Source organism: Macaca nemestrina, chromosome 14, assembly GCF_043159975.1.
Source record: "Macaca nemestrina isolate mMacNem1 chromosome 14, mMacNem.hap1, whole genome shotgun sequence".
NCBI lineage: Eukaryota > Metazoa > Chordata > Mammalia > Primates > Cercopithecidae > Macaca > Macaca nemestrina.
Genome location: NC_092138.1, coordinates 1,465,374 through 1,478,508, shown reverse-complemented (window position 1 = coordinate 1,478,508; position 13,135 = coordinate 1,465,374). Strand labels below are relative to the sequence as shown.

Genomic DNA, 13,135 nt, shown 5'->3' with positions numbered 1-13,135 from the left:
TTGTAAGGTCGGCCATATGTTATATTTGATGTTCTCTCTGCCTCCTTTACCCACCCCTCCTCACAAAGGACTTTTACTAGAGGACATCTCTGGATCGTGCAGATCTTACATCTCCAGCAGGAAATGGTGGCTCCTGCGACGCAGCACCGCCAGGGGTAAGGTACTGCATTCTCACTTCCATTCTGTAACCTGGAGGCAGAGGAGAGGGGCTCAGCATCCCTTTCTCTCCTACAATGTACAATGCGTTTGGGTTCTAAAGAAAATCAGAAATGGATCTAAGAAAATGTTCTTCGGATGTATGCTTAAGCCAGTTGTTTGGTGAATGGGAGAGATTCCATTAGGATGCATATCCTTCAATCTTTACAGACAAAAATTTTAGACACGTGTTACTGTGTGCCTAAGCTTCATCATTTCTTGATCCATAAAGCAAGGATTTGTAAGTGATGACTCTCTCACCATGTGGAGACAAGTGCTGAGGAACTGTTATACAATAGGTAGGTCATTAGCTGTGGAGACAAGTGCTGAGGAACTGTTATACAATAGGTAGGTCATTAGCTTTATTTCTGTTCTTAGTTCCTGCTGTCAGAGTCAGTGGAAGGAGAGGGAGAGGAAAAGGAATGCTAGTTATTCAGTTTTATTGTGAACTAACTTTCAGTGAATACCAAAGCACAGTACACTGTGCTTTGAAGAATACTGGGATAATTAATATGTCTCGATGACCTAAAGAAAAAGTACAAAATACAACAAATGTCATAAGACCAAAAAAAGGGGCATAGGGAGATTTTTCTGTGGTTTTCATTTTGACCAATTTCCTTGACAGCTGTCTGTGGAGAGAGGTTGATAAAAAGTGTTGGCTTTGCAGGAAGACCGTATGGATTCAGATCCTGACCCTGCTACTTACTGGTTGTGACCCTGAGCAAGTTACCTAAAGTGCACTGTGCCTTAGCTTTCTCATAAGTAAAATGGGTATAACAGTGCCCATCACAAAGGATATTCTGAGTATTAAATGAGATAATCCATGGAAAGCACCAAGAATGACAGTTCCTACCTTACCATAAACACTCAGTAAGTGTAGCCATTATTCCTTTGTCCTTATTTTTCCAAATGTATTTGAATAAAATTGTACACAAAGTATTATTATAAATAAATATTGTTATTGGTTAGATGGCCTTTCTGCTTCTTAAGCGTTTCTATGTATTTGCCTTTTTCCCTCAGATTAGACTTTTCAAAAGTGTCTCTATTTTACTCTTTTCAATGAATTAGTTAATATTTATATTATGTTCGTTTTTATCTTAATAATGTAATAACGCATATAATTCTATTGTCTTTACTTTGTTCCTTTTCTAGTTTTCTAAATTATTCTTTTACTTTCCGTATTTCTTTTTTAATAAATGAATTTAAAAATTGAAATTAGCATCAGAATTTAAATATTGATCCACAGTAATTTCACTGTTATTTCTAAACAGCAAGTTTTCCTCTCTTGATTTCCTCTTATGGTGGCAAAATATACATAATAAAAATCATTTTAAGCAATTTTAAGTGTACAGTTAAGTGGCATTAGGTATATCCACACTGTAATGCAACTATAACACCTATATAGCTACAGACACTTTCCAAACTGAAACTCTGTACTCATTCAACAGTAACTCCCCATTCCCCAGTCCCCCAGCTACTAGCAACTACCATTCTCTTTTCTGTCTCTGTGAATTTGATGACTAGGTACAACATGAAATCATACAATCTTTGTCCTTTTCTAGCAAAAACAGGTATCCATTCTTTGTAGCTGATATTAGAGGAAAAACAATTCAATCATGATACCACTGAGGATGATGTTAGCTCTGGGTTTTTCATAAATGACCTTACGTTGAAGTAGTTTCCCTTTTTTTTTTTTAAATTGAGATGGAGACACTCTGTCGCCCAGGCTGGAGTGCAGTGTTGCAATCTCAGCTCACTGCAACCTCCATTTTCCAGGCTTAAGTGATTCTCGTGCCTTGGCCACCCAGGCAAGCAGCTGGGACTACAGGAGCACACCACCATGCCTGGCTAATTTTTATATTTTTTTGTAGAGATGGGGTTTCATCATGTTGGTCAGGCGGGCCTTGAACTCCTGACCTCAAGAGGCGCAAGCCACCGTGCCCGGCTTGTTTCCTTTTATTTTTAATGTGTTGTTTTTGTCATCTTTAAAATGATGTTGAATTTTGTCAAATACTTTTCCACATCAATGAAATGATTGTGTGTCTTTATTCCTTTATTCATTACTGTGGCGTATTACACTGATTTTTGAAGGATGTTGAACTATTTTTGAATTCCAGGAATAAATCCTGCTTTGTGTATCATCCTTTCAATATGCTGCTGAATTCAGTTTGCTAGCATTTTACGGAGTATTTTTGCATTAACATTCATAAGGATTATTGGTCTGTAGTTTTCTTTCTTGCAGTCTTTGATTTTGGTATTGGAGTAATGCTGGCTTTAGAGAATTAATTGGAACGTGTTTCTTCCTCTTCAGTTTTTTGGAAGTGTTTGAGAAGCACTGGTGCAAATTCTTCTTTTTTTTTTTGAAACGGAGTCTCACTCTGTTGCCAGGCTGGAGTGCAACGGCTCAATCTTGGCTCACTGCAACCTCCGACTCCCTGGTTCAAGTTATTCTCCTGCCTCAGTCTCCCGAGTAGCTGGGATTACAGGCAGGTGCCACCATGCCCAGCTACTTTTTGTATTTTTAGTAGAGACGGGGTTTCACCGTGTTGGCCAGGATGGTCTCGAACTCCTGAACTCGTGATCTGCCCACCTCAGCCTCCTAAAATGCTGGGATTACAGGCATGAGCCACCGTGCCCGGTTGGATTGGTGCAGATTCTTTAAATGCTTGGTAGAATTCACCAGTAAAGTCTTAAGGTCCTGGGCTTTACTTTGTTCAGAGGTTTCTGATTACTGATTCAATTTCCTTAAATAGTTATACGTATATTCAGGTTTTCTACGTCTTCATGACATTCTTCCTAGATGTATATTTCTAGCAATTCATCCATTTCATGTAGACTATTCAATTTGTTGGTATGCAAATGTTCACAGTACTCTCTTATACTCCTTTTTATTTCTGTAAAATCAGTAGCAATGTCCCCTCTTTTTTTTGATGTTAATTATTTGAGTCTTCTTTCTTTTCTCTTAGTCAATCTAGCTAAATATTTATCCACCATTTTCTTGATCTTTTCAAAGAACCAACTCTTGGTTTCACTGACTGCCTCTGTTGTTTTTCTGTTCTTTGTTTTACTTACCTCTGTTCTAATATTTGTTGTTTCCTCTGGTTAGCTCTGGGGGGGTTTTCCTTTTCCTAGTTCCTTAAGGTGAAAAGTTAATTGTTGATTTAGACCTTTCTTCTTTTCTAATGTAAGCATTTACAGCTATAAATTTCCCTCTTAGCGTTACTTTTGCTGCGTCCTGTAAGTTTTGGTGTGTGTTTTCATTTACTTCAAGCTATTTTCTAACGTCCCTTGTGAATTATTCTTCAACCCTTTCGTTAAGCATGTATTGTTTAACTTCCACATATTTGTGAATTTTTCAATTTTTCTTCTGCTGTTGATTTCTAGTTTCACTGTATTGTCATTGGAAAAAAATGAATGATTTCAATCTTTTAAAATGTATTTAAAAGCTTGTTTTGGGGCCTAACACATGATTTATCCTGGAGTGTTCATTGTCTACTTGAGAAAAATATGTATTGTGCTGTTGTTGGAAGGAAAATTCTATATATCTCTGTTAAGTGTTGTTCAAATCCTCTCATTACTTACTGATCTTCTGTCTGAATGTTTTACCCATTATGAAAGTCGGCTATTGAAGTCGCCCACTATTATTGCAGAGCTGTTTTTCCCTTCAATTCTGTCAATGTTTGCTTCATACACTTCATACACTTCAACAAACATACACTATTGTTTGTTGAATTTATGTATATAATTTTTAAACCTCCTTGGTGAATCCACTTTTTACCATCAGATAATGCCTTTCTTCTCTTCTAACAGTTGTTGACTTGAAGTCTATTCTGTCTAATATTAACACAACCACCCCTGCTCTCTTTTGGTTACTATTTGCATGAAATATCCTTTTCCATGCTTTTATTTTCAACCTGTGTAATTCTTGGATCTAAAGTGAGTCTCTTACGGATAAGATATAGTTGGACACTGTTTTTTAAATCTGTTCTGCCAATCTACATCTTTTAATTGGGGAATTTGATCCATTTACATTTGAAATAAGAATAGGGAAGAACTCACTTTTGCCACTTTATTTATTTTCTGTATGTCCTATTAACTATTTTGCCCCTAAATTCCTCCATTATTGCCTTCCTTTGTGTTTAATTGATGTTTTTAGTGGCATATTTTTATTCCTTTCTCATTTCCTTTTACATATACTTTAGATGCTTTTGTTGTGGTTACTGTAAGGATTATACATAATATCCTAAGTTATAACAACCTTAAATCAATTCATCTTACATTGATATCAATGTACTTTCGACATAGATTTATAATTATTTTATGTATGTATCTTTTAAATCCTGTAGAAAATGAAAAAGCAGAATTATAAGCCAAAATTACAATATGGGTATTTATATTTGTCCATGTACTTACCTTAACCGGAGATCTTTATCTTTTTGTATGACTTTGAGTTACTGTCTAGTGTCCTTTCATTTCATCTTGAAGGTCTCCCTTTAGGATTTTTTTTCTTTTTTTTTTTGAGACTGAATTCCGCTCTGTCGCCCAGGCTGGAGTGGGGTGCAGTGGCACAATCTCAGCTCACTGCAAGCTCCGCCTCCTAGGTTCAAGCAATTCTTTGCCTCAGCCTCCCAAGTAGCTGGGATTACAGGCACCTGCCACCATGCCTGGCTAATTTTTGTATTTTTAGTAGAGACGGGGTTTCACCATCTTGACCAGGCTGGTCTTGAACTCCTGACCTCATGATCCACCCATCTCGGCCTCCCAAAGTGCTGGGATTACAGGCGTGAGCCACCACACCAGGACTAGGATTTCTTACAGGGCTGGTCTACTGATAATGAACTCCCTCAAGTTTTCGTCTGTCTGCAAATATCTCAACCCTCATTTGGGAAGGGCAGTTTTGCCCACTATAAAATTCTCGGTAAACACTTTTTCTTTGTTGCTCAGTTGACAGTTTTTTTGTTTTGTTTTGTTTTCCCAACACATTAAATATATCATCCCACTGCCTTCTGGATTGCAAAGTTTCTGCTGACAAATCCACTGATAATCTTAACGGAAATTCCTTGTACATGACATGTTGCTTTTCTCTTGCTGCTTTCAAGATGCCGTCTTTGTGGACAGTTGATTATAATGTGCAACAGTGTCAATCTCACTGGGTTTATACTATCTAGACTCGGTTCATCTTCTTGTATTTGTATATCCCTATTTTCCCTCAAATTTGGAGAGCTTTTCATTATTTCTTAATCTACCCTTTTGTCCTTTCCCCTTTCTTCTGAGCCTCCATAATGTACATATTGGTCCATTTGATAGTGTCCCATATGTTCACTTTCCCTTTTTGTTTTGCTTCTCAAATTAAATAATTTCAAATAACCTATCTTCAGGTTTGCAGATTCTTTCTCCCTATTTGGTCTGCTATGGAACCCCTCTAGTGAATTTTTCAATTCCAAAATTGAATTTCATGTCCAGAATTTGTTTGGTTCTCTCTCTTTTTTTAAATTTCTATCTCTTTGTTGATATTCTCATCTTGCTGATATATCCTTTTCCTCACTAGTTCTTTCTCTGTGTTTTACTTTCACTCTTGAAGTATTTAAGACACTTGTTGTAAAGTCTTTGTCTAGTGGCTCCAATGCCTGTTTTGCTTCAGGGACAGTTAGTTTCTGGAGATTTATTTTGTTACTCTGAATAAGCCGTATTTTCTTCCTTTCCTTTCCCTTCTTTTCCGGTTTTTTTTTTTTTTTTTTATGTCTTGTGGTCTTTTCATGAAAACTACCATTTGGAAAGACAGCCAACTCCCCCAGTCTTTGCAAATTGGTATGGAAGACCTTCACTAATTAGCAGGGTGTGTCTTAAGCCTTGGGGACAGCATAGGGTGAAGGCTAAAAGTCTTCTTAGGACATTTCTGGGTATACATCCTGCCTGGGTATGGTGCTATCTCGGCTCACTGCAGCCCCTACCTCCCGGGTTCAAACGATTCTCAGCCTCCTGAGTAGCTGGGACCACAGGCACACACCACCACACCTGACTAATTTTAGTAGAGATGGGGTTTGACCGTGTTGGCCAGGCTGGTCTTGATCTCCTGACCTCAAGTTATCCACCCGCCCTGGCCTCCCAAAATGTTGGGATTACAGGAATAAGCCACTGTGCCCGATGTCATTAAAGTTTTATCATGAGATTGCAACAATTTAGTCACATCATCAGGCTTTGTTTCTAATTCTAGTTCTCTATTTCCACCACATCTGGAATTACTTCCTCTACTAAAAGTCGAACTCCTCAAAGTCATCCGTGAGGGTTGGAATCAATTTCTTCCAAACTCCTGTTTGATATTTTGACCTCTTCTCATGAATCACAAATATTCTTAAATGGTATATAGAATAGTGAATCCTTTCCAGAAGGTTTTCAATAGACTTTGACCAGATCCATCAGAGGAATCACTATATATGACCGCTATAGCCTTACAAATTGTATTTCTTAATAAGAGTTGAAAGTCAAAAGCACAACTTGATTCATGGGCTGCAGAATGGATGTTGTGTTATTGTATAAACAACATTACTCTCCTTGTATATCTCCATCAGAACACTTGGGTGACTAGGGGCATTGTCAATAACCAGTAATATTTGGAAAGAAATCTTTTTTTTTCTGAGCAGTAGGTCTCAACAGTGGGATTAAAATATTCAGTAAACCATCCTGTAAACAGATACGCTGTTATCCAGGCTTTGCTGTTCCATTTATAAAGCCCAGGCAGAGTAGAGTTAGCATAACTTTTAAAGCCCCTAAGATTTTCAGAATGATAAATGAGCACTGGCTTCGATTTAAAGTCACCAGCTGCATTAGTCTCTAACAAGAGAGTCAGCCTGTCTTTTGAAGCCAGGTATTGACTTCTCCTCTTTAGCGACTACAGTCCTCAATGACATCTTCTTCAAATATAAGATTGTTTTGTTCTCATTGAAAGTCTGTTTAACGTAGGTGCCTTAATTTGCTGCAGTTTTTCTACATTAGCACTTGCTGCTTCACCTTGCACTTTTTTGTTATAGAGGTGGCTGCTTTCCTTAAACATCATGAACCAATCCCTGCAGCTTCAAACTTTTCTTCTGCTACTTCCTTGCGTCTCTCAGCCTTCAAAGAACTGAGGTGTTTTAGAGCCTTGCTCTGGATTAGGTTGTGGTTTAATGGAATGCTGTGGTTCGTTTGATCTTTGATCCAGACCACTATAACTTTCTTTGTATCAGCAATGAGGCTGTTTGGTGCTCTTGTCATTCATGTATTCACTGGAGTAGCACTTTTAATTTCCTTCAAGAACTTTTTCTTTGCATTCACAACTTGGCCAACTGTTAGGTACAAGAAGCCTAGCTTTTGGTCCATCTTGGCTTTTAGCATGTCCTCCTCACTAAACTTAATCATTTTTAGCTTTTGATGTAAAGTGACAGACATGCAACCCTTCCTTTCACTTGACCACTTAAAGGCCATTGCAGAGTTATTAATTGGCCTAATTTAAATACTGTGTCTTAGGGAAGAGGGAGGCCTAAGGGAGGGGATGAGACAGAGGAATGGCCAGTAAGCGGAGCAGTCAGAACACACACAACATCTACCAATTAAGTTCATCGTCTTATGGGGGCATGGTTCATGGTACTCCAAAACAAATACAATAGCAACTTCAAAGATCAGTAATCACAGATCACCATCACAGATGTGATAATGAAAAACTTACATTCTCACAGAGATACAAGTGGCATAGAGACACAAGTGAGCATATGCCATTGGAAAAATGGTGCTGGAAGACTTGCTTGACTCAGGATCTCTACAAACCTTCCATTTGTAAATAAGGCAATTATCTGCGAAGCCCAATGAAGTGAAGCGCAGTAAAATGAGATGTGTCTGTATACAGTTATTAAATTATGGTAGATAGCTTTTATTTAAGTAATTTATACACTTATTTAGCCTAGTGGATTTATTATTATTTATTATTCTTTTTGAGATGGAGTCTCACTCTGTCGCCCAGGCTGGAGTGCAGTGGCGCGATCTCGGGTCACTGCAAGCTCCGCCTCCCGGGTTCACGCCATTCTCCTGCCTCAGCCTCCGGAGTAGCTGGGACTGCAGGCACCCACCACCACGCCTGGCTAATTTTTTGTATTTTTAGTAGAGATGGGGTTTCACTGTGTTAGCCAGGATTGTTACCATCTCCCTGCTTTGAATTTTTAATCTTATTTTCAACTTTCTGTGTCTTTTATATTTACATACGTGTTTCATAATAAGCATAAACCTGAGTCTGATTTTTTCTTTCTGCCAGCTCCACTTTCTTCCTTCTTTCTAAAAAGAGTCTCAACATATTAATATTTATGTTTGGATTTACTTCTGACACTTCATTGGTCATGCTTTCTGAGTTTCCCCCATCTTCCCAACACAACGATGTATTTCCTATCAGGTACTAAAATAATTACATTTTCTTGGTAATCTTGTTTCTTGTGCAAGCTTTACACCTAATATTCAGTGTTTTTCAAAGTGGAGTTGAGAACCAATTGTATCATAATCACCTTGGGTGGTTTTTAAAATTAATTGTGGCAAAAAACACATCACATGATTTACCATTTTAGCTATTTTTAAGAATACAGTTCAACGGTATTAAATTTGGTTTTCTAGCCATCGCCACTATCCATTGCTACAACTTTTTTATTATCCTAAACTGAAATTCCATACCCATTACACAATACTTCCCCATTCCTCCCTATTCTTATCCCCTAATAAGCACTGTTCCACTTTCTATCTCTATGGATTTGACTATTCCAGGTATTTCGCAAAAGTAGAATCATACAATATTTGTCCTTTCAGAGCTGGCTTATTTCATGTAGCATAACATCTTCAAGGTTTGTCTATGTTGTAGCAATGATCAGAATTTCATTTCTTTTTAAGGCTGAATAGTATTCCATTTTATGTGTATATCATATTTTGTTTATCCATTCATCCATCGATGGACACCTGAGTTGCTTCCACGTTTTAGCTATTGTGAATATAGGTGCTATGAACATGAGTGTACAAATATCTCTTCAAGTCTCTGCTTTCAATTCCTTTTGGTATATACCCAGAGTGGAAGTGTAATTGCTGGATCCTGTGGTAATTTTATGTTTAATTTTCTGAGGAACCACCATGCTGTTTTCCACAGCAGCTGTGCCACTTGATATTTCCATTCACAATGCACAAGGGTTCTAATTTCTCCATATCCTCAACTAGGACTTGTTTTCTGTTGTTGCTTTTATTTTTACAATAGTCATCCCAAAGTGTGTGAAGTTGTATCTCATTATAGTTCTGATATGCATTTCCCTAATGATTAGTGATGCTGAGCATCTTTTCATGTGCTTAATGGCCACTTACATATCTTGTATACCTTTTTTGGAGAAATGTCCTATTCATTGTTAGATTGAGTTGTGTTTTTTGTTGTTGTTGAGTTTTAGGAGTTCTTTTTATATTCTAGATATTAACACTTTATCAGATATGTGATTTGCAGATATTTTCTCCCATTCGGTAGACTGCTTTCTTTCTCTGTTGATAAGTGTCCTTTGATCCACAACCTGGGTGTTTTTTAAAATATAGGATGTTGACTCCCATTCTACATCTACATAATCAGAATGCCTGCAGGATGGAGTCTGAGTATTTGTGTTTTTGAAAATTGTACCAGATAATTATTGTAACTCACTCTTTTAGTTGTTGCCCCTAAATTTTTTGCTAGCATTTAAAAACATTTTTTGGCATACAATTTGAGAACTGACCAGGGTATCCTGGTCCTTTCCTGAGGACAATTCTAAGACAATTTTACCCCTCCTCTACCTGTATTCTGACATTTTATCAAAATTATATAACATTTTAGTTCTTGATTGTTACTAATTTTTTCATACCATCCCTTCATATTTTGGGGAATTCCTTTTTTTTTTTTTTTTTTTTTTTGAGACGGAGTCTCGCTGTCGCCCAGGCTGGAGTGCAGTGGCTGGATCTCGGCTCACTGCAAGCTCGGCCTCCCGGGTTTATGCCATTCTCCTGCCTCAGCCTCCTGAGTAGCTGGGACTACAGGCGCCCGCCACCTTGCCTGGCTAGTTTTTTTGTATTTTTTTAGTAGAGACGGGGTTTCACTGTGTTAGCCAGGATGGTCTTGATCTCCTGACCTCGTGATCCGCCCGTCTCGGCCTCCCAAAGCGCTGGGATTACAGGCTTGAGCCACCGTGCCGGCCATTTTGGGGAATTCTTTCTTTATAACTGCATGAAGCCTCTCAGACACGCTCCCAGTGATTTTTCAGACTTAAACTTTTAGCCACAAATTGTAAATACAAGTCAAAATAATTTTCTTTCACATATAGCCATATAAATTTTTTCATTTTGACAACTCTGTTGTCATCTGGAATCCTATAATGCTGATGAAATGTATGTTCTTCAAAGTCTGATCTGCTGAATTGAGTCTGATTCTCATTTCTTTGTTGATAATGTGTCTTTTCCTTTTTGTTGCAGTTTTTATAAATCATCCTCTCCCTGTTTCTCACTCTGGAAACTTTTAGCTCTTCTATCTTTGAAACTTAGAAATATTACTAACATGTATGTTTTCTCTCTCTCTGTCATTATTCCTACTTCATACTAAATGCCCCTTCAAAATTAATAACATTTTTCTCCAATCATGTCATCAATTATCTCCCCTGTCCTCCAGCCTCTCTGTTCATTATTTCTGGAATAGACAGATGATGATTTCTGGGATTTTTCCTCAATTTCTTTTTACTCATATTTCACACTATTTGTTACTTGACTTTATGTTTAAAAATATTCATTCCTTTTATCTTCCGTATCAATTGCTAACTTTAGCCCTCTCCATTTTTTTCAGACCTTCTACTGAGTTACTTTATTTTGGCAAGAGTTTTAACTTCTAAGAACTAATTTGGTTTTTTATGTACTTTTTTCCTTGGCATCCTATTCTTATTTTATTCCCTTCAATGTCTGTTTTCACTTTGGTCCTTTGCTTTCTTGCTAGGCTAGCTTTATTAAAATGTTTCATAATTCTTCATTTCCCATTCATAATTAAAATGATGACTAGGTGAATCACTGGAAAGCCGGTCTGTGTCTCCACACAGGAAACACGTGTATTTCCCCTTTTCATGTCCTGGGGAGATCTGGAAGTACTACAGGCTTCGCTCTGGCTTTATGATCTGGTTCCAACACCCATTCTAGGAAGCTTTCTACAGTCAGATTCCCCATTTATTTATAAAATGTGTAAAATTATTCTTTCAGCTTTAATCAAAGAGTACCTGTTACAGCCAAACTCTCTGTAAAGTAGGGTGTGGGAGGGGAATTTGTATTAGAGTCAGGACATTATCAATTTCCCAGAAGATGCACTCTGTCTACTCCCACATACTGTAGTTGCAACCCCATGCTTAAAATTTCTGTACTCTTTCCTGCAGACTTTGTAGTATTTCTCTGCTGATATCCTGATCACAGATTCTACTTGCTTTTTATCTTCCAGGAGTTTCTCAAAACTTTGGATCTACTAGTATAGAATTATCCTATTTTCCTGCAGTATTAGGAATTTATTCTTTCTTTTTAAGTCATTTCTGTCATATTAACAGGATTCTGAGATGGATGAAAAATAAATGGCTATTTTTGGACTGTTACTTGGCTTGAGAAGGTCAGGATTATCTTAAATGTACGTTTTTACAAGTTTCCCCCTTTCTTCTAATCATAGTCATAGTATAAGCAATCTTAAAAGTTCAAGAGTATTTTTAGATTAAAAGTGTTTGCAGATCACTTTAAATTTTGTATTATACCTGTCAATGGCTTGAAGATCATTGGCTGGATTCCAAGTAGGATCAAATAATACAACAACATTGGCACCGACAAAATTGAGGCCTAGTCCACCAGCCCTGGAGGAAAGAGAAAAAAAAAAAAGCACATTAGAACAGCAAAAACTAATTGTGCTATAACTCAACTGTGCCAGGTTTCTATAGCCAAAACAGTACAATATTTCATTAATTTCATCAAAGTAAGGTGGTGATTAAAATACAAATATGCCACAAATAAAATATTTAAGGCACAATTTTATTTCTACCACTCTAGAAAATCCCTTAAAAACTGGCCATTAGAGCCCATGTAAACAGGTTATGCTGGTTTTTACTTTTTTTTGATACTCAAATACTGTTTCTGCAAGATTTTCCTAACATAATTTTTAAAAACTGTTAGTACATTCTAGCTAAATAAAGTAATATATACATTTAAAAACTCAATTCAGGAATAGATGCACATCTTCTTCTTCCACTAAGTGCAGCTAAAACTCTGGATATTACACAGAAAATAAACAAAATTCTGAAAGGTACAGAGAAGACAGGCAGGCTGGGGACTACAAGGCCTAAGGAACGGCATGACAGTGAACGCTTAGCTTTCCTTTTTGCTTAAGACACCACAGGCTGGGTTCTTAACATATCCCAAGCTGTTGGAAATGCCAAAAGTCACAGACTAAAAAAAAGAAAAGAAAATCCCAAGAAGAGCCTTTTCCCTTCAGCCAAAGAACCAGGAAAGGTATAGCCTTGAAAGGCAGAAAAATGTGAGGCAATCACCGCTCTACTCCTGCCAAACACCAAGGAACAGTCTGCGGCGCCGTCCCTACCTCAGTCACCAAAGGACAGTCTGCGGCGCCGTCCCTACCTCAGTCACCAAACGACAGTCTGCGGCGCCGTCCCTACCTCAGTCACCAAAGGACAGTCTGTGGCGCCGTCCCTGCCGTCCCTACCTCAGTCACGAAAGGACAGTCTGCGGCGCCGTCCCTACCTCAGTAACCAAAGGACAGTCTGCGGCGCCGTCCCTACCTCAGTCACCAAACGACAGTCTGCGGCGCCGTCCCTACCTCAGTCACCAAACGACAGTCTGCGGCGCCGTCCCTACCTCAGTCACCAAAGGACAGTCTGCGGCGCCGTCCCTACCTCAG

General features: G+C 38.0%; 1 protein-coding gene across 8 annotated transcripts in view; it reads right to left on the bottom strand.

Annotated features, from left to right (window-relative positions):
• LOC105498929 (ERCC excision repair 6 like 2) overlaps positions 1–13,135 on the bottom strand; it is a 153,296-nt gene that overhangs the window by 76,518 nt on the left and 63,643 nt on the right. For all 8 annotated transcript variants that reach the window (XM_071077447.1, XM_071077440.1, XM_071077445.1 and 5 more), the window contains exon 12: positions 11,982–12,077. In XM_071077447.1, the coding sequence (XP_070933548.1) occupies positions 11,982–12,077 (96 nt within the window). The remainder of the gene's footprint in view (positions 1–11,981; positions 12,078–13,135) is intronic.